This window comes from Salvelinus namaycush, chromosome 3 (genome assembly GCF_016432855.1).
Source record: "Salvelinus namaycush isolate Seneca chromosome 3, SaNama_1.0, whole genome shotgun sequence".
NCBI classification, from domain to species: domain Eukaryota; kingdom Metazoa; phylum Chordata; class Actinopteri; order Salmoniformes; family Salmonidae; genus Salvelinus; species Salvelinus namaycush.
The window spans coordinates 41,108,673-41,131,076 of NC_052309.1; the positions used below are offsets into that span (position 1 = coordinate 41,108,673).

Below are 22,404 nucleotides of genomic sequence, written 5' to 3' on the forward strand. Positions count from 1 at the left end.
TAATTTAACGGATTACAGTTACAGTTGTTTTGTAATACCTTACATGTAACGGATTACATGTTATTCGTTACTCCCCAACCCTGTATACAGGTTAAAGTCCATAATTACATAACGAGGACAGAAATCACTTTTGCTACCTGCACTGCATGGTTGAAGCAGGAGAAGAAGAGAAGCTCACTCCAAGGCTGTCAAAACTTCCAAACGGTTGGTTATGAGATGGGGTGAAATACAAAGTTGTGCTATATTTTCATTGGCTATGTCATGGCACATTTTTCAAGATAACTAATAATACATTACTATCTCTAACACTTTTAATCTGCAAAAACGGCAAATTAATTAGTCGGTAATGGTGACTTCAGATCAAAGTGTAGGCGGTGGGGCTCAGCTCAGATGCCTACACAGGCCTACACCATATACATAATTTACACTCACACGCACACACACACACACACACACACACACACACACACACACACACACACACACACACACACACACACACACACACACACACACACACACACACACACACACACACACACACACACACACACACACACACACACACACACACACACACACACACACACACACACACACACACACACACACACACACGTAAGCTCAGACAGATCCAGCTCAGATAGGCCCAGCTCATGAGCTCGACCAGCAGCAGGTTTTAATTTGGAATGGAAAATGAATCTGTTTATTCAATAGATGTCTCTTCATTCACAGTTTAACAATTTTAAATATTGCCACCCATCAGACTATTGTCAATTTAATCTTGTTTTTAGGCTACATCTATTATTATATGTGTGAAATTTGTTTCGATATACACTGAGTGTACCAAATATTAGTAACACCTTCCTGATATTGAGTTGCACCCCCTTTTGTCCTCAGAACAGCCTCAATTCATCGGGGTATAGACTCTACAAGGTGTTAAAAGGGTTTCACAGGGATGCTTGGCCAATGTTGACTCCAATGCTTTCCATAGTTTGGGTGGTGCACCATTCTTGATACACACAGGAAACTGTTGAGCGTGAAAAACCCAGCAGTGTTGCAGTTCTTGACACACTCAAACCGGTGCCCCTGGTACCTACTACCATACCCCGTTCAAATCTTTTCTTGCCAATTCACCCTCTGAATGCACACAATCCATGTCTCAAATGTCTCAAGGCTTAACACTCTTTCTTTAACCTATCTCCTCCCGTTCATCTACACTGATTGTAGTGGATTTAACAGGTGACATCTATAAGGGATCATATCTTTCACCTGGTCAGTCTATGTCATGGAAAGAGCAGGTGTTCCTAATGTTTTGTACACTCAGTGTAGTTATGTGTAGTTTCAATTGGCAGCCAGCTGTCAGGTGAAGGAAGAGCAGGGGGGGATGACATGTCCTGCTAAAACTGTTTATCAAACAAAAATGTTAACATCAGTGTGTTAAAAAGACTTTGGGAAAAGTCAGGGACATGACTCTTAAAATGGCAAAGATATTACAATTTTAAATTAATATATTCTATCTGCACTTCTAGTGTTAAAGAAACAGCACCTCTCGTGTTAGCCAAACAAACCGAATGGGGGTTTAGACCAAAGGTTGCTATCTATAACTATGTGTGGTTACGTTAGCTAACTAGGACACTTGCCAGTTCAGCTAGCCAACTCTGAAAGGTGGGAACCGACAGAGAGCTAGAGCCCACTAGTAGAAGTTGCTAAAACTAGTGGAAAACTGCTATTAGCGGTATATTAAAGTAGTGGAGCTAGCAAGCTAACAGCACTAATTGCGTGAAGGCTAGGCTACAGAGGTACTGTAGCTAGCTGACAACAAACAATACTGCTAACAAGCTACCTTAGGTAACTTCACTCTGTGTAGGTGAAGTGGTAACCCACACCAAATGGAACAGTTAAGCTGAGAGCTAGGTTTTCTTAAAAAAGCTCTTAAACAGGCTCAGATTCAACAGAGGCGAAAAATGAGGGGAACCAGGGCATTGCATGGTGTTATATAGGCTGGTGGGGCTTAACCCACAAAGCCCTAATTGGCCTGTTAGGCGTGATTGAATAAGGCTTCAGCGAATGACCTGCACGAGGGTATGTCCCATAGTGAGATGTTGAACCGAGTCCACTGGAAGAGAACCCAGGAGTAGCATTTCCTCCTCACTTACTACAGATCCAGTGGTAGGGTGCTGACACAACGAGAGTTCCAGTATATTCTGAATAGCAAACACCAAGTTAGAGATCAGTGGATACTACAGGACAAAAGAAGAGAATGAACGTGAAGACTCAGGAAGGGAAGAGGGAACAGTGGAGCTCTAAAACAGAGTTCCTCCTCACAGTTTGTGGTAATGTGGTCGGCCTGGGAAATGTATGGAGGTTCCCCTATCTCTGCTATAAGAACGGTGGAGGTGAGTTATATTTGGGGAATCCCCCATATGGGTCGTTCTATAAATTAGGGTGGCAGTGAGGATTTATTGTAGTGGACATCTATTTAGGGCTGTTACAAAGTCATTGATAAAAATCTGTAACTTGTTTAATGTTACAACATTAAGATTTAAAGAGGGAACATAGTTGAATCAAAACCTATGTTTACACCCTTTCTCACAGTTGGAGTTTTCACAGATTTGGCAAAAATCCTGTGACATAAAACACTACCTTTCTTTCCTTTTTGACAGTGTTATTTGTCGTTTTTATACATTAAGTTTCCCCAGCATCTGTGTTAGAGATGTCGACAATGACTATGGCGTGTCTCCTCTCTGACGGCTAGGAAGCTCAGATTCAAACTCCCATTAGACAGCTCTGCAAGCATTATAATGTCAAAATACGTTCCTTACTCACCAAATATGGAGCTTCACTGAGCAATTAGGAATATTTTCAGGCTTTTTATTAAGACCTTTTTTGGAGGTACATACCAGCCATAACTGGAGTAAATGAAGATAGTGAGTAACAGTAATATTTGGTGAGGAACAAACGTATTTTGACATTAAAACGCTTGCAGAGCTGTCTAATGGGAGTTTGAATTGGAGCTTTGTGGGCATTAGAAAGGAGACACGTCACACTCATTGTCGACAAATCTCTAACGCACAGATACTAGGGCAATGTTGAGCATTTAACAATTGACTTAGACATTTAACTTCAAACCTGAATGAATCATGGACCTTGCTGTCTGACAGATTTTTAAATTCAAATTCAAATGTATTTATAAAGCCCTTCTTACATCAGCTGATGTCACAAAGTGCTGTACAGAAACCCAGCCTAAAACCACAAACAGCAAGCAATGCAGGTGTAGAAGCACGGTGGCTAGGAAAAACTCCCTAGAAATGCCAGAACCTAGGAAGAAACCTAGAGAGGAACCAGGCTATGAAGGTGGCCAGTCCTCTTCTGGCTGTGCCGGGTGGAGATTATAACAGAACATGGCCAAGATGTTCAAATGTTCATAGATGACCAGCAGGGTCAAATAATAATAATCACAGTGGTTGTCGAGGGTGCAACAGGTCAGCACCTCAGGAGTAAATGTCAGTTGGCTTTTCATTGAGAGTATCTCTACCGCTCCTGCTGTCTCTAGAGAGTTGAAAACAGCAGGTCTGGGACAGGTAGCACATCCGGTGAACAGGTCAGGGTTCCATAGCCGCAGGCAGAACAGTTGAAACTGGAGCAGCAGCACAGCCAGGTGGACTGGGGACAGCAAGGAGTCATTAGGCCAGGTAGTCCTGAAGCATGGTCCTAGGGCTCAGGTCCTCCAAGAGAGAGAAAGAGAGAAAGAGAGAGAATTAGAGAGAGCATACTTAAATTCACACAGGACACCGGATAAGACAGGAGAAATACTCCAGATATAACAGACTGATCCTAGTCCCCCGACACATAAATTACTACAGCATAAATACTGGAGGCTGAGACAGGAGGGGACGGGAGACACTGTGGCCCCATCCGACGATACCCCCGGACAGGGCCAAACAGGCAGGATATAACCCCACCCACTTAGCCAAAGCACAGCCCCCACACGACTAGAGGGATATCTTCAACCACTAACTTACCATCCTGAGACAAGGCCGAGTATAGCCCACAAAGATCTCCGCCACGCCACAACCCAAGGGGAGGGCGCCAACCCGGACAGGAAGATCACATCAGTGACTCAACCCACTCAAGTGACGCACCCTTCCTAGGGACGGCATGGAAGAGCACCAGTAAGCCAGTGACTCAGCCCCTGTAATATGGTTAGAGGCAGAGAATCCCAGTGGAGAGAGGGGAACCGGCCAGGCAGAAACAGCAAGGGCGGTTCGTTGCTCCAGTGCCTTTCCGTTCACCGTCACACTCCTGTGCCAGACTACACTCAATCATAGGACCTACTGCATAGGACCTACTGCGCAACAGCTTTTTCAACATTTTTAAAGAGGAATGGAAGATTCGATATAGGCCGATAGTTTTTTATATTTTCTGGGTCAAGGTTTGGCTATTTCAAGAGAGGCTTTATTACTGCCACTTTTAGTGAGTTTGGTACACATCCGGTGGATAGAGAGCCGTTTATTATGTTCATCATAGGAGGGCCAAGCACAGGATGCAGCTCTTTCAGTAGTTTAGTTGGAATAGGGTCCAGTATGCAGCTTGAAGGTTTAGAGGCCATGATTATTTTTGTCAATGTGTCAAGAGATATAGTACTAAAAAACTTGAGTGGCTCCCTTGATCCTACGTCCTGGCAGAGTTGTGCATATTATATGGAGATCTCGGAAATGCACTGTAACTACTTATGTTACACCGCGAAAACGGTTTTCATGGGCACACAAATACAAATAACCCAGTAAGCTCCGACCGTCACAGGACATCCATGGACGTTCAAAAGTGGATTTTTGATTTCAACTTTCACATATGTTGATTTTAGGTCCGGTCCGGCCCAAAAATAGACGTCTATGATTGGTTCAGATTTGGTCCGGTCCGGCCTTGATTTGGCCCAAATGTAGACGTCTATAATGTACTGTGCACTACTGTGCTGTACTGTACTGAACTATACTCTACTGTACTGTACTCTACTCAAATGTACTCTACTGTGATGTACTGTACTGTGCTGTCCAAACTTGTGAAACATTGGTTCAGATTTGGTCCAGTCTAGGACATTTTGTCAGCCAGTTATTGTCATGCAAAAAACTGCTGGTCTCATGGCATTTGACCGTTAATTAACATAAACATGTTTAGCATCTCCAGGCCTCAATGCATACAAGCCGCTGATGCGCACCTTTGGAACATCTACATTTTAAAAAGTCTAATAAATCAATTTAATATACACCGTCACAATACATATCCATCATTTATTTTAATCAGGTCTAAAGAAACATTATGACATGACGAAACATGTATTTCAGAAGAACAGAATATGAGTTGGCCTACTGTAGGCCTATGACCTATGTTATCTGGCTATGCTCCATTACATAGGCCAGGGGCGCACTTTCACTGGGGATGGGGGGGACATGTTTTATCATTGGAATGTGATACAAAATGACGCAACGGTAACAGGTAGTCCACCTGTGGTAAATTCAATAGATTGGACATGATTTGGAAAGACACATACCTGTCTATATAAGGTCCCACAGTTGACAGTGCATGTCAGAGCAAAAACCAAGTCATGAGGTTGAAGGAATTGTCCATAGAGATCTGAGACTGGATTGTGTCGAGACACAGATCTGGGGAAGGACATCAAAACATTTCTGCAGCATTGAAGGTCCCCAAGAACAGAGTGGCCTCCATCATTCTTATATGGAGGAGGTTTGGAACCACCAAGACTCTTCCTAGAGCAGGCAGTCCGGCCAAACTGAGCAATCGGGGGAGAAGGGCCTTGCTTGGTCAGGGAGGTGACCAAGAACTCGATGGTCACTCTGACAGATCTTCAGAGTTCCTCTGTGGAGATGGGAGGTCCTTCCAGAAGGACAACCATCTCTGCATCACTCCACCAATCAGGCCTTCATGGTAGAGTGGCCAGACGGAAGCCACTCCTCAGTATAAGGCACATGACAGCCCACTTGGAGTTTGCCAAAAGGCAACTGAAGACTCTCAGACCATGAGAAAAGATTCTCTGGTCTGATAAAACCAAGATTGAACTCTTTGGCCTGAATGCCAAGCATCACGTCTGGAAGAAACCTGGCACCACCCCTATGGTGAAGCATGGTGGTGGCAACATCATCCTGTGGGGATGATTTTCAGTGGCAGGGGCTGAGAGACTAGTCAGGATCGAGGGAAACATGAACGGAGCAAAGTACAAAGATATCCTTGATCAAAACCTGCTCCAGAGAGTTCAGGACCTCACACTTGGGTGAAGTTTCACAATGACCCTAAGCACATAGCCAAGACAACGCAAGAGTGGCTTCGGGACAAGTCTCCGAATGTCCTTGAGTGGACCAGCCAGAGCCCAGACTTGAACCCGATCGAACATCTCTGTAGTACTGAAAATAGCTGTGCAGTGTCGCTCCCCATCCAACCTGACAGAGCTTGAGAGGATCTACAAAGAGGAATGGGAGAAACAACCCCAAATACAGGTGTGCTAAGCTTTAGTGTCATACCCAAAAAGACTTGAGGCTGTAATCGCTGCCAAAGGTGCTTCAACAAAGTACTGAGTAAAGGGTCTGAATACTTATGTAAATATGATATATCAGTTGTTGTTTTTTTATAGATTTGCCAAAATTTCTAAAAACATGTTTTTGCTTTGTCATTTGGGGTATTGTGTGTAGATTGATGAGGGGGGAAATCTATTTAAACAATTTTAGAATAAGGCTGTAACATAACAAAATGTGGAAAAAGTCGAGGGGTCTGAAAATATTTCAAGTTAGAAATTTGGCCATAGAAACCATGACCAAAAACAGACGTCTTCAAAAACAGACTCAACACACCTCCAGACTGTGTAAGGGCTGTTTGACCAAGAAGGAGAGTGATGGAGTGCTGCATCAGATGACCTGGCCTCCACCCTGTGTACAATGCATTCGGAAAGTATTCAGACACTGTCCCTGATTTATTTAGAATTCAAGGCACACTTAACCAGCATGGCTACCACAACATTCTGCAGTGATACACCATCCCATCTGGTTTGTGCTTAGTGGGACTATCATTTGTCCCAAAGTCAAAATTGTCTATATCGTAAAAATGTATGAAAACCAAAATTAGCTTATTGGTCTTAATTGGAGTTAGCAGTGTGTTTAAGGTTAAGGTAACGGTTAGGTTTAAAATCAGATTTTATGACTGTGGCTGTGCCAGCTAGTTACCAAGATTCCTCAAGATCAAGATTCATGATGAGAAACGCTAACCTGTGTGCAGCATACCCAACGCTTTTTGCTTCCATTATTCAGGATATTTCGAATGACAACCCCATGACACAGTAGCCTAGTACGCTTATTCACAAAATTATCTTGTGATCAGGCAATGAAATGACAGGACAAATACATATGTGTCCATGTTACACCTGGAATGTTAAAGGACACAATGCCTTCAGAAGTATTCATACAACTTGACTTATTCCACATTTTGTTTGGATTGTACAGTCTTTGCACATTATTCTTCAAAAAATTATTCAAGCTCTGTCATGTTGGTTGTTGATCATTGCTAGATAGTGATGTTCAAGTCTTGCCATAGATTTTCAAGCCGATTTAAGTCAAAACTGTAACTAGGCCACTCAGGAACATTCAATACTGTCTTGGTAAGCAACTCCAGTGTATATTTCGCCATGTGTTTTAGGTTATTGGCCTGCTGAAAGGTGAATTTGTCTGCCAGTGTCTGTTGGAAAGCAGACTGAACCAGGTTTTCCTCTAGGAATTTGCCTGTACTTAGCACAATTCTGTTTCTTTTTATCCTAAAAAAAACTCCATAGTCCTTGCTTATCACAAGCATACCCATTACATGATTCTGTTGTGCTGCAGAATGAGGACCCAAAAGCGACGTAATAGTAACAGAGTCTTTATTCCAGAATAAAACAAATAATGATTCTCCTGGATACTATCCTCTCGTCAACAGAGAGGAACGACTGGAGACGCGACCACAGACTGCAGGTCGCTTCAGGAAGGCACTGGCCGTAGCTGACATTGACACCTGCTCACACGCAGCATCTGAAGAAGGCAAAGAACACGACAGGGCGGAACAAGGACACAGGAACAGCAAACGTCAAACAAGAATCCGACAAGGACAGAAGCGGAAAACAGAGGGAGAAATAGGGACTCTAATCAGAGGGCAAAATAGGGGACAGGTGTGAAAGAGTAAAAGAGGTCGTTAGGAGAATGAGAAACAGCTGGGAGCAGGAACGGAACGATAGAGAGAGAGAAAGAGGGAAAGAACCTAATAAGACCAGCAGAGGGAAGCACAGGGACAAGACATGATGAAAGACAAAACATGACAGTACCCCCCCACTCACCGAGCGCCTCCTGGCGCACTCGAGGAGGAACCCTGGCGGCAACGAAGGAAATCATTAATCAACGAACGGTCCAGCACGTCCCGAGATGGAACCCAACTCCTCTCCTCAGGACCGTAACCCTCCCAATCCACTAAGTACTGGTGACCACGTCCCCGAGAACGCATGTCCATGATCTTCCGTACCCTGTAAATAGGAGCGCCCTCGACAAGGACGGGGGGGGGGGAGGGAAGACGAATGGGGGCGCGAAGAAAAGGCTTGACACAAGAGACATGGAAGACAGGGTGGACGCGACGAAGATGTCGCGGAAGAAGCAGTCGCACAGCGACAGGATTGACGACCTGAGAGACACGGAACGGACCAATGAACCGCGGAGTCAACTTGCGAGAAGCTGTCGTAAGGGGAAGGTTACGAGTGGAAAGCCACACTCTCTGACCGCGACAATACCTAGGACTCTTAATCCTACGTTTATTGGCGGCTCTCACAGTCTGCGCCCTGTAACGGCAAAGTGCAGACCTGACCCTCCTCCAGGTGCGCTCACAACGTTGGACAAAAGCCTGAGCGGAGGGAACGCTGGACTCGGCGAGCTGGGACGAGAACAGAGGAGGCTGGTACCCAAGACTACTCTGAAACGGAGATAGCCCGGTAGCAGACGAAGGAAGCGAGTTGTGAGCGTACTCAGCCCAGGGGAGCTGTTCTGCCCAAGACGCAGGGTTTCGAAACGAAAGGCTGCGTAATATGCGACCAATCGACTGATTGGCCCTTTCTGCTTGACCGTTAGACTGGGGATGAAACCCGGAAGAGAGACTGACGGAAGCACCAATCAAACGACAGAACTCCCTCCAAAACTGTGACGTGAATTGCGGACCTCTGTCTGAAACGGCGTCTAACGGGAGGCCATGAATTCTGAACACATTCTCAATGATGATTTGTGCCGTCTCCTTAGCGGAAGGAAGCTTAGCGAGGGGAATGAAATGTGCCGCCTTAGAGAACCTATCGATAACCGTAAGAATCACAGTCTTCCCCGCAGACGAAGGCAGACCGGTAATAAAGTCTAAGGCGATGTGAGACCATGGTCGAGAAGGAATGGGAAGCGGTCTGAGACGACCGGCAGGAGGAGAGTTACCTGACTTAGTCTGCGCGCAGTCCGAGCAAGCAGCCACGAAACGGCGCGTGTCCCGCTCCTGAGTAGGCCACCAAAACCGCTGGCGAATAGAAGCAAGCGTACCCCGAACGCCGGGGTGGCCAGCTAACTTGGCAGAGTGAGCCCACTGAAGAACAGCCAGACGAGTAGAGACAGGAACGAACAGAAGGTTACTAGGACAAGCGCGCGGCGACGCAGTGTGAGTGAGTGCTTGCTTTACCTGTCTCTCAATTCCCCAGACAGTCAACCCGACAACACGCCCCTCAGGGAGAATCCCCTCGGGGTCGGTAGAAGCCACAGAAGAACTAAAGAGACGGGATAAGGCATCAGGCTTGGTGTTCTTATTTCCCGGACGATAGGAAATCACGAACTCGAAACGAGCGAAAAACAACGCCCAACGAGCCTGACGTGCATTAAGTCGTTTGGCAGAACGGATGTACTCAAGGTTCTTATGGTCAGTCCAAACGACAAAAGGAACGGTCGCCCCCTCCAACCACTGTCGCCATTCGCCTATGGCTAAGCGGATGGCGAGCAGTTCGCGGTTACCCACATCATAGTTGCGTTCCGATGGCGACAGGCGATGAGAAAAGTAAGCGCAAGGATGGACCTTATCATCAGACTGGGAGCGCTGAGACAGAATGGCTCCCACGCCCACCTCTGAAGCGTCAACCTCGACAATGAATTGTTTAGTGACGTCAGGAGTAACAAGGATAGGGGCGGATGTAAAACGCTTCTTGAGGAGATCAAAAGCTCCCTGGGCGGAACCGGACCACTTAAAGCAAGTCTTGACAGAAGTCAGAGCTGTGAGAGGGGCAGCCACTTGACCGAAATTACGAATGAAACGCCGATAGAAATTAGCGAAACCGAGAAAGCGCTGCAACTCGACACGTGACTTAGGAACGGGCCAATCGCTGACAGCCTGGACCTTAGCGGGATCCATCTGAATGCCTTCAGCGGAAATAACAGAACCGAGAAATGTGACAGAGGAGACATGAAAGGCGCACTTCTCAGCCTTCACGTAGAGACAATTCTCTAAAAGGCGCTGGAGTACACGTCGAACGTGCTGAACATGAATCTCGAGTGACGGTGAAAAAATCAGGATATCGTCAAGGTAAACGAAAACAAAAATGTTCAGCATGTCTCTCAGTACATCATTAACTAATGCCTGAAAGACAGCTGGAGCATTAGCGAGACCGAACGGCAGAACCCGGTATTCAAAATGCCCTAACGGAGTGTTAAACGCCGTTTTCCACTCGTCCCCCTCTCTGATGCGTACGAGATGGTAAGCGTTACGAAGGTCCAACTTAGTAAAGAACCTGGCTCCCTGCAAAATCTCGAAGGCTGACGACATAAGGGGAAGCGGATAACGATTCTTAACCGTTATGTCATTCAGCCCTCGATAATCCACGCAGGGGCGCAGAGTACCGTCCTTCTTCTTAACAAAGAAAAATCCCGCTCCGGCGGGAGAGGAAGAAGGCACCACGGTACCGGCGTTGAGAGAAACAGACAGATAATCCTCGAGAGCCTTACGTTCGGGAGCCGACAGAGAGTATAGTCTACCCCGAGGGGGAGTGGTCCCCGGAAGGAGATCAATACAACAATCATACGACCGGTGAGGAGGAAGGGAGCTGGCTCTGGACCGACTGAAGACCGTGCGCAGATCATGATATTCCTCCGGCACTCCTGTCAAATCACCAGGTTCCTCCTGAGTAGAGGGGACAGAAGACACAGGAGGAATAGCAGACATTAAACACTTCACATGACAAGAAACGTTCCAGGATAGGATAGAATTACTAGACCAATCAATAGAAGGATTATGACATACTAGCCAGGGATGACCCAAAACAACAGGTGTAAAAGGTGAACGAAAAATCAAAAAGGAAATGGTCTCACTGTGGTTACCAGATACTGTGAGGGTTAAAGGTAGTGTCTCACATCTGATACTGGGGAGAAGACTACCATCTAAGGCGAACATGGGCGTGGGCTTCCCTAACTGTCTGAGAGGAATGTCATGTTTCCGAGCCCATGCTTCGTCCATAAAACAACCCTCAGCCCCAGAGTCTATCAAGGCACTGCAGGAAGCAGCTGAACCGGTCCAGCGTAGATGGACCGACAAGGTAGTACAGGATCTTGATGGAGAGACAGGAGTAGTAGCGCTCACCAGTAGCCCTCCGCTTACTGATGAGCTCTGGCTTTTACTGGACATGACATGACAAAATGTCCCGCAGAACCGCAATAGAGGCAAAGGCGGTTGGTGATTCTCCGTTCCCTCTCCTTAGTCGAGATGCGAATACCTCCCAGCTGCATGGGCTCAGTCTCTGAGCCGGTGGGAGGAGATGGTTGAGATGCGGAGAGGGGAAACACCGTTAACGCGAGCTCTCTTCCACGAGCTCGGTGACGAAGATCTACCCGTCGTTCTATGCGGATGGCGAGTGCAATCAAAGAGTCCACGCTGGAGGGAACCTCCCGGGAGAGAATCTCATCCTTAACCTCAGCGTGGAGTCCCTCCAGAAAACGAGCGAGCAACGCCGGCTCGTTCCAGTCACTGGATGCAGCAAGAGTGCGAAACTCTATAGAGTAATCCGTTATGGATCGATCACCTTGACATAGGGAAGCCAGGGCCCTGGAAGCCTCTTTCCCAAAAACAGAACGATCAAAAACCCGTATCATCTCCTCTTTAAAGTTCTGATAAACGTTAGAACACTCAGCCCTTGCCTCCCAGATAGCTGTGCCCCACTCCCGAGCCCGACCAGTAAGGAGTGATATGACGTAAGCGATCCGAGCTCTCTCTCTTGAGTATGTGTTGGGCTGGAGAGAGAACACAATATCACACTGGGTGAGAAAGGAGCGACACTCAGTGGGCTGCCCAGAGTAACATGGTGGGTTATTAACCCTAGGTTCCGGAGACTCGGAAGACCAGGAAGTAGCTGGTGGCACGAGACGAAGACTCTGAAACTGTCCTGAGAGATCGGAGACCTGAGCGGACAGGGTCTCAACGGCATGACGAGCAGCAGACAATTCCTGCTCGTGTCTGCCGAGCATTGCTCCCTGGATCTCGACGGCAGTGTTGCGAGAATCCGTAGTCGCTGGGTCCATTCTTGGTCGGATTCTTCTGTTGTGCTGCAGAATGAGGACCCAAAAGCGACGTAATAGTAACAGAGTCTTTATTCCAGAATAAAACAAATAATGATTCTCCTGGATACTATCCTCTCGTCAACAGAGAGGAACGACTGGAGACGCGACCACAGACTGCAGGTCGCTTCAGGAAGGCACTGGCCGTAGCTGACATTGACACCTGCTCACACGCAGCATCTGAAGAAGGCAAAGAACACGACAGGGCGGAACAAGGACACAGGAACAGCAAACGTCAAACAAGAATCCGACAAGGACAGAAGCGGAAAACAGAGGGAGAAATAGGGACTCTAATCAGAGGGCAAAATAGGGGACAGGTGTGAAAGAGTAAAAGAGGTCGTTAGGAGAATGAGAAACAGCTGGGAGCAGGAACGGAACGATAGAGAGAGAGAAAGAGGGAAAGAACCTAATAAGACCAGCAGAGGGAAGCACAGGGACAAGACATGATGAAAGACAAAACATGACAGATTCAGCCACCACCATGCTTGAAAATATGAATAGTGGTACTCAGTGATGTGTTTTACTGGATTTGCCCCAAACATAAGGCTTTGTATTCTGGACATAAAGATCATAAAGATTATTTTTTTCAGTTTTACTTTAGTGCCTTATTGCAAACAGGATGCATGTTTTGGAATATTTTTATTCTGTACAGGCTTCCTTCTTTTCACTCTGTCATTTAGGTTAGTATTGTGGAGTAACTACAATGTTGTTGATTCATCCTCAGTTTTCTCCTGTCACAGCCATTGAACACTGTAACTGTTTTAAAGTAATCATTGGCCTCATGGTGAAATCCCAGATAATTGTTTTACCCAACTACCAATAGGTTTCCTTATTTGCGAGGCATTGGAAAACCTCCCTGGTGTTTGTGGTTGAATCTGTGTTTGAAATTCACTAATCGACTAAGTGACCTGACAGATATTTGTATGTGTGGCGCACAGAGATGAGGCAGTCATTCACAAAGCATGTTAAACACTATTATCAGGCCATGCAACTGATGTGACTTGTTAAGCAAATGTCTACTCCTGAACTTATTTAGGCTTGCCATAACGAAGAGGTTGAATACTTATTGACTCAAGACATTTTAGCTTTTCCTTTTTAATTATTTTGGAAAAATGTATAGAAACATGATTCCACTTTGACATTATGGCGTATTGTGTGTAGGCCAGTGACACAAAATCTAAATTTAATACATTTCTAATTCAGGCTGTATCACAACAAAATGTGGAAAAGGTCAAGGGGTGTGAATATTGTTTGACGGCACTGTATAGTCCTAGGCCTATGTTGTTGTTAGAAGTTATTGACCAATTTGCCATATTTTTCATTTTATTCCTGTAAGCACAGACTTGAAACTACATTACAAGTGTTTTTATATTTGATTAAACCATTTTGAAATGTTTATCCCATATCACACATTGGCCCTTTTATTAATAGAAAGATCTACACTGCTTTAAAAAGTGGGTTAAGTAAAGATACCAGTTACCAGTATGAATATAAGTTAAAAAGGGAGCTTGGTTAGGGTCTGTAGGGCACAAAATCACTAGTAGCCTGCCTATATTGCAAGTTCACAACATACATATATATGTCTGTTCTTAGGTGCCTTCCTTGTGCCCTACCTGCTGTACGTTGGGCTATGTGGTCTTCCTCTGTTCCTTCTCGAGACATCAATCGGTCAGTACACCCAACAGGGCATTGTCACATGCTGGAGGAGCTTATGTCCGCTTGCTGAAGGTGAGATGTTGCCATACTCCTTCATTCTACTACAGGCAAAAAGGTTAAAGGGTTAATTCACCCAAATTACCAAATTACACATTGTTATCAATACCCTGTAAGCAATCCATACCTTTTCCTGGTCCAAAGACTTATGCAGAGAAAATAGACCAATATTTAATTTTGTAATTTGAGTGAACTATCCCTTTAATGTCCCACCTAATATTACCTGTTAATTCTCCACAGGTGTTGGCAGGGCAGAGCTTCTCATCCTGATCTATGACTCTATCATTTACCTCGTGATCCTGGCCTGGACTCTCTTCTACCTGGTGTTCTCTTTCAGTTCTCAGCTACCCTGGGCCAGCTGTGATAACACCTGGAACACAGGTAGGTAGGCCTACATTCTCTGCATGGGGGTAAAACAGGTTACATTTAACCAGAAAACAATGATACACAAAGTTACTGTATATATGTTTTTGGGAGAGAATTCCATTTGACTTTAGTTACTTTTTTATTAGATCAATGTGTGGATTTCACTTCACTAAACCATACTGCCAACTGGACCTCCAAAATCCCCACTACTTCTGCTGCCACTGAGTTCTGGGAGTAAGTAGCCTGTCCCACACAACACAAAGCAGTATAAGATAAATACTTTATATGAAAACTCTGCAAGACCTCCCTTTAATAATTATCTTACACTAAAATGATGTCCAGTATCTGAAATGGCACCTATTCCTCAGAATAAAAAATAGTGCACAACTTTTGTCCAGTATGTCAAATGTATTGCACCATATAGGGAATAGGGTAACATTTCAGATGCAATTTAAATGTAGCTTGAACTGAAAGTCTCCCTCTAGCCCTGTTTATACCTGGTGCTAACATGTGTCCTTTGTCCTCATCTTGTCCATATGCTGATTGTGCCCACATTTTTAGACAGATTTAGATGATTAAAAGGCGCATTGATCTTTCTGACCACCTCCGGAGGTAGTCAGGCATTGTCTGGATTTCTTACAAGTGTAGATGGATATGGACAGTGAAACCATTTAAATCATCATTATCCCGACCTCTAAAATCATTGACAGGTGGCACCATTTATGGAATCAATATAGGCCTATATCCTAAAATAAAGTAATATGTAATAAAATAAATAATAAATAAAGTAATAATATGAAGTAATATCTGGCAAATAATTTGCATACAGGGAGGGACCAGGGAATCTGTTCACAATTTGGACACAGTGGACAGCACACTATACCATGTGTAGACGCATGTCTAAAAATGTGTGCACAATCAAAATGTGGATAAGGTCAGAACAAAGGACGCATGTTCGCCGGTAACCAGAATCCCGATATCCCAATTCCCAAGAAAAAATAATAATATGAGAACTCGGACAAGTAATAACATTTTATATGCTGCAGTAATGCAAAAACACAAAATAAGCAGGTGCGAATAGCTGTATAAAACAAACATTAACTCTCTGGCTTCATTCATACATTAGACCAGGCATCACAATGCTAGCAGTCTACCATATTGACTCAACATAAAGTCCCCAATAGAAAACATCTCTTACTTGCATGGCTTCTATGAATTGCATTGCTGACTATCATGTGTAGGCGACCTCTGGACACAGTTACGAATCTCCAACCTAACTGTGTGGCACTGGCAAAGGCTTCAAAATATAAACTGTGGCTAGGCTACTCACTGTTTCCAAAATGGCTGATAGATTGTGTCCACAAAAGTATCTAGGAAACAAACATTTGCAACATTGTTCCATGTAACACTAACAAAAGTGAGAGCACGGGCTTGACTAGTCACCAGGTATAAACGGGGCTTCTGTTGCCCTCCCCCAGGCGTCGTGTGTTGGCTATCTCTGGAGGCATTGGCGAGGTGGGCAGTGTAAGATGGGAGCTGATGCTCTGTCTCCTCGCCTGTTGGGCTGTCTGCTACTTCTGTATCTGGAAAGGAATCAGGTACTCAGGAAAGGTCTGTATAAGAGTTTATGTATATTATACATGATTACACCAGTAAATGTTAAATTACTTCACACATCCATGGAACTACCATAAATCTGATTCTTTAGGTACAGGTGGTAATTGTGCTATGGTGGTAAGTTTTGTTTTTGTCCATACTGTCCCCATTTCATTAGGTGGTGTATTTCACTGCCACATTTCCCTATCTGATGCTCTTGGTGTTGCTGGTGAGAGGGTTGACTTTACCTGGAGCTTGGGAGGGGGTTAAGTTTTACCTGTATCCAGACCCAGTCCGCCTTGCAGACCCCCAAGTAAACATTTGCACCTTTCCATTTGCACATTCATTGAAGAACAAGTTCCAAGCTAAATATGATCAGGTCTTTGCATTCCACTTCTCAATTTCATGCTGTTGAATTTCTACATGCACTAATGAATCTCTCACCAACCAGGTCTGGATGGAAGCAGGAACGCAGGTGTTCTTCTCCTACTGTATTGGACGGGGAAGTCAAACTGTTTTGGGAAGCTTCAACAAATACAACAATAACTGCTACATGTAAGATTGTTCAGTTTTGACGATACATTTTTTTTCTTAAAACATCTATACTTCAATGGATATGTAGAATTTAATAAAGAACAACTTATTCCAATTTTATTAGTTTGACCGCAGTTATAATTAGCATATTTTATTTGATGTCCATTCAGGGACAGCTTTTGGCTGTGTCTGCTGAATGGTTGTACCAGTTTTGTGGCCGGATTTGCAGTCTTCTCAGTGCTGGGATTCATGGCACAGAAACAGGGTGTTTCTGTCGCGATGGTGGCAGAGTCAGGTATGGTGTGGCCGTCACAGTGGCCTTCTGTTACAGCTCTGTGCTTGTTAAAAATGTGTCAAAATGTTTTACGGATGCAGTCAGTTCAGCATGTCACAGCATTATTTAGGGTTATAATTAGTGTCTTAAATGCAATGCTTAAATGCTCAATATGAATGCGAAAATGATAAATGCATTTACCATTTTCACATTCCAATTGAGCATTTAAAACATTTACATTTATAATTTTCACATTCCAATTGAGGATTCAAGCACTGCATTTCTACTTTTTACATTCGAATTCATCATTGCATTTTAGAATTGGCACTGATAACGATCCATAATGTTGTAGCATACTGTGCCATGACATGCACACAAAAAAACTGCATCTGTATCATATGCTAAGAGCATAGTTATTAAGTTATTTTCCTCCAATTCTTGTTTACTGTTGCTCCTAGGTCCTGGTTTGGCATTCATCGCCTTCCCCCAGGCAGCAGCCATGATGCCCTTGCCACAGCTCTGGACGGTCTGCTTCTTCGTCATGCTTCTTCTGCTGGGCATTGACACACAGGTTATTTACCATACCTAAAGACCATGCCCAGCTAACACAGAATGTGCTTGTAACATTCCCGTAAGGTTCTCTTTTGGTTATTTGACAAATAACTTTCCCACAACGTCCTGGGAACCAAACTTTGTTAGCTGGAGGTGGTCTACATGCAAAAGTGTATAAAAAATGGGTTGTGTTGATCCCACAATGTACTGTATCTTGATGTCACTTTTATCTTCCTTTTCTATTTTAGTTTGTCATAATGGAGGGAGTGATAACGTCTTTCACAGACTTATTCCCTGTTACACTGCGAAGGCCGAGATATCGAGAGGGCTTTGTGCTCCTCTTCTGTCTCTCCTGCTTCCTTATACAGCTGACTCTGATCACAGAGGTGAGACATTGAATTAGCTCCTAATCAAATGTTTTAGACACTGTCCAGAATGATAATGAGTTTAGTTTAACTGTACATAATAGAGTGTAAGGAAAAGGCCAAAGAAAAAATAGAACTTCTGTGCAGGTGAGGTAAAATAAGGTCCTGCCCTCCGCACACTGGCGTGTCTAGGCCCAGACTGCAAGGTAAAGAATGTTCCATAACAGCAGGTCGTCATTGTAAATAAGAATTTGTTCTTAACTGACTTGCATAGTTAAATAAAGGTTAAATAAAAAAATTACAAATCTGGAAGTGTTGCAATGACCACAGTGTTGATTTACTGACTTCATTAATTTAGCTATCTTCAGTGATATTGTGTATGACTGCTTCCATGTGCTCGATCTCTGATTCCACACTTCACATCTGAATATCAATAGGATCAGCTTTAATATTGCAGACAGATTGTGGCTTCCATCAATGTAATTGTCTGCAACATTTCCAATCCCTCATATATTTTTGGGGTATATATACACTACCGTTCAAAAGTTTGGGGTCACTGAGAAATGTCCTTGTTTTTGAAAGAAAAGCACATTTTTTGTCCATTAAAATAACATCAAATTGATCAGAAATACAGTGTAGACATTGTTAATGTTGTAAATGACTATTGTAGCTGGAAATGGCAGATTTTTTATGGAATATGGAATTTGTATGGAATATCTACATAGGTGTACAAAGGCCCATTAGCAGCAACCATCACTCCTGTGTTCCAATGGCATGTTGTGTTAGCTAATCCAAGTTTATAATTTTAAAAGGCTAATTGATCATTGGAAAACCCTTTTGCAATTACGTTAGCACAGCTGAAAACTGTTGTTCTTATTAAAGAAGCAATAAAATTGGCCTTCTTTAGACTAGTTGAGGATCTGGAGCGTTAGCATTTGTGGGTTCGATTACAGGCTCAAAATGGCCAGAATCAAAGTACTTTCTTTTAAAACTCGTCTATTCTTGTTCTGAAAAATTAAGGCTATTCCATGAGAGAAATTTCCAAGACACTTAGGATACTAAAGAGGCCTTTCTACTGACTCTGAAAAACAACAAAAGAAAGATGCCCAGGGTCCCTGCTCATCTGCATGAACGTGCCTTAGGTATGCTGCAAGGAGGCATGAGGACTGCAGATGTGGCCAGGGAAATAAATTGCAATGTCCGTACTGTGAGACTCCTAAGACAGCACTACAGGGAGACAGGATGGACAGCTGATCGTCATCGCAGTGGCAGACCATGTGTAACAACACCTGCACAGGATCGGTACATCCGAACAGCACACCTGCGGGACAGGTACAGAATGGCAACAACAACTGCCCGAGTTACAACAGGAACACACAATCCCTCCATCAGTGCTCAGACAGTCCGCAATAGGCTGAGAGAGGCTGGACTGAGAACTTGTAGGCCTGTTGTAAGGCAGGTCCTCACCAGACATCACCGGCAACAATGTTGCCTATGCTCCAAAACACACTGTCGCTGGACCAGACAGGACTGGCAAAAAGTGTTCTTCACTGACGAGTCTCGTTTTTTTTTCACCAGGGGTGATGGTCGGATTCACATTTATCGTCGAAGTTATACCGAGGCCTATACTCTGGAGCGGGATTGATTTGGAGGTGGAGAGTCCGTCATGGTCTGGGGCTGTGTGTCACAGCATCACCAGACTGAGCTTGTTGTCATTGCAGGCAATCTCAACGATGTGCATTACAGGGAAGACATCCTCCTCCCTCATGTGGCACCCTTCCTGCAGGCTCATCCTGACATGACCCTCCAGCCATACTGCTCGTTCTGTGCGTGATTTCCTGCAAGACAGGAATGTCAGTGTTCTGCCATGGCCAGCAAAGAGCCCGGATCTCAATCCCGTTGAGCACGTCTGGGACCTGTTGGATTGGAGGGTGAGGGCTAGGGCCATTCCCCGCAGAAATGTCTGGGAATTTGCAGGTGCCTTGGTGAAAGAGCGGTGTAACATCTCACAGCAAAAACGGGCAAATCTGGTGCAGTTCATGAGGAGGAGATGCACTGCAGTACTTAATGCAGCTGGTGGCCACACCAGATACTGACTGTTACTTTTGATTTTGACCCCACCCTTGTTCAGGGACACATTATTCCATTTATGTTTGTCACATGTCTGTGGAACTTGTTCAGTTTATGTCTCAGTTGTTGAATCTTATGTTCATACAAATATTTACACATGTTAAATTAGGCGTCTACTTCCAGCTTATACATATATATACATTTTACGGACACAGTACATTTTTACAATAGTTATCTTTTGTTTGTTTTTAGTCCCATCCTTCAGCTTCCCTCAACCCCTCCCGTCTATCTCTGAACACCATCCAGTTTCGATTTCTAAAGGACATTTTTTGGTTCTTCTAATCTACAGGGTGGGATCTTTGTGTTCCAGCTCATTGATTACTACGGCTGCAGCGGAGCGTGTGTTCTCTTTGTGGCTGTGTTTGAGTCACTGGCAGTGGGATGGATCTTTGGTAAGTGTAAATCCACTGTGGTCGCAGGCTTTCTTTTCACCCCGGTCACGATGGTGGAAAAACATGAGTCTTAGCCTTCATCTCAAGCACTAGAGTTGTAGTGGTGAAAAAGCCCCATTATACTATACACAACCACTCAGTTGTTGTAATCATTTGGTTTGTAAACTGTCTTTCTCTCATTGTCTCCTGGACTTGCGTTTATATTCGTGGGAAATAAAATCTGAATAAAAAATGTGTCCCTGTAGCACTGAGCCTTTACTAGTATTAGCGGACTGATATAGATGTCTGTACATAGGCTGGTCATCCAGGTTTGTACCTGTGGTAGATGGTCCATCACCATGAAGAAAAACAATGCACAATACAGCAATTGAGTACATTGAAACATCAAGTGGTTTGTGATGATGTGACTCGGTCGAGCACGGTGCTTGCCATGCTAGGGTTGCATGTTCGGTTCCCACAGGGGACCAGAATGAAAATGTATGCACTCACTACTGTAAGTTGCTCTGGATACGAGCGGCTACTAAAAAGGACTACAGCACCCTCACCCCTAAACTACTTCCCGTGGCTATGCGTGAGTAAATCTGTTTTAAAATCCCCAGGGGCAGATCACATGGAGGATGCCATTAAGGACATGACTACACAGAGACCGTGTGTCCTCTTCAGACTGTGCTGGCGTTACTTCACCCCACTTGTGTCTCTGGTGAGTTAGATTGGTGCTTGTGGTAAATATTTAAAGCTGTACATTTTATTAAAGTAGACGTATGGTGTGACTCAGTCCGTAGCGTGGAAAATTGACATTTAAAGGTAATCTCTGATTGTACCAACATTACTGTATAAAGCATCCCACCCACACTGGAACGTTGCCTTTAAATTTAAATCGCACGGATCATCCGTGCTATGGCTTGAGTCTAGGTCTTACTCATTGGGCGCTTTGCTTTTACTCCATATCATCCCAGAGTTCCTTCATTATACACATGGTGGACTATAAACCCCTCAAGTTTAACCGCTGGTACATATACCCAGACTGGGCCTATGCACTGGGCTGGGCCATGGCACTCTCCTCCATCCTCCTGGTGCCACTGTGGGGGATTGGCAAGATCTGGGTTGGCACAGGCAGCCTCAGACAGGTCAGTACTTAGTCACATGCTCTTATCACGTGATTTACAGGAGCAATTAAGGCTAAGTGCCTTGTCCAAGGGCACAACAGATATACCACAGTCAGCTCTGGGGTTCAAACCAGCAACTTTTCAGCTACCTGCCACTCTTATAAAATACTACATATAATGGGATGCTGAGAATAATATGTTTAAAGGGACACCGATTTTGGCATTTAAGCCCTTGTTCTTACCGTCAGATGCCATTTGTCTATGTGTGCTTTTGGGTAACATTGCCCTAATGCTAGCTAGCATTGGCCCGTGAAAATTCGTCAGGGGCCAAGCCCCAACAGTACAGGTGTGAATGAAACTACACATTTACAAAATGGTATATGGTGCAAGTGTGAAACAAGGCTGAATTTGTAAAAGTAGTTAACCATTCAATATCTTTCTTTACTAGCGCTTGGCTGTCCTTTGTCACCCTGATGATGAGCTCCCTCTGACCCGGCAGAGGAAACGTCAAAACACAGAAATGGAGACATTTAAGACATAATTAGCAACATAAGAGCTGGGCATTAGCAGTGATGTGCATTGTTTGAAAGCTTGTTTATTAAAACTTGATCTCATGCAGTGTCAGTCCTTGTATTCATCTAACCAATTTTGTAATTCCGTAGGCCAGGTCACAACAGATGGGCTTTGGTTAGGCACACGAGGATAATTTACCAAAATCACATTTTAGCTGTT

At 44.4% G+C, this 22,404-nt stretch overlaps 1 protein-coding gene across 1 annotated transcript; it reads left to right on the plus strand.

Annotated features, from left to right (window-relative positions):
* The first annotated feature begins 2,131 nt into the window (after positions 1-2,131).
* On the plus strand, positions 2,132-22,296 carry LOC120031332 (sodium- and chloride-dependent GABA transporter 2-like). Its single transcript, XM_038977042.1, has 14 exons — positions 2,132-2,399; positions 14,238-14,372; positions 14,598-14,738; positions 14,870-14,957; positions 16,202-16,334; positions 16,498-16,632; positions 16,771-16,874; positions 17,024-17,148; positions 17,586-17,698; positions 17,928-18,065; positions 20,464-20,566; positions 21,166-21,266; positions 21,523-21,693; positions 22,121-22,296. Exons 1-14 carry the CDS (start codon positions 2,264-2,266, stop codon positions 22,211-22,213), a joined length of 1,716 nt encoding a protein of 571 aa, XP_038832970.1. The 5' UTR covers positions 2,132-2,263; the 3' UTR covers positions 22,214-22,296.
* The last annotated feature ends 108 nt before the right edge of the window (positions 22,297-22,404 follow it).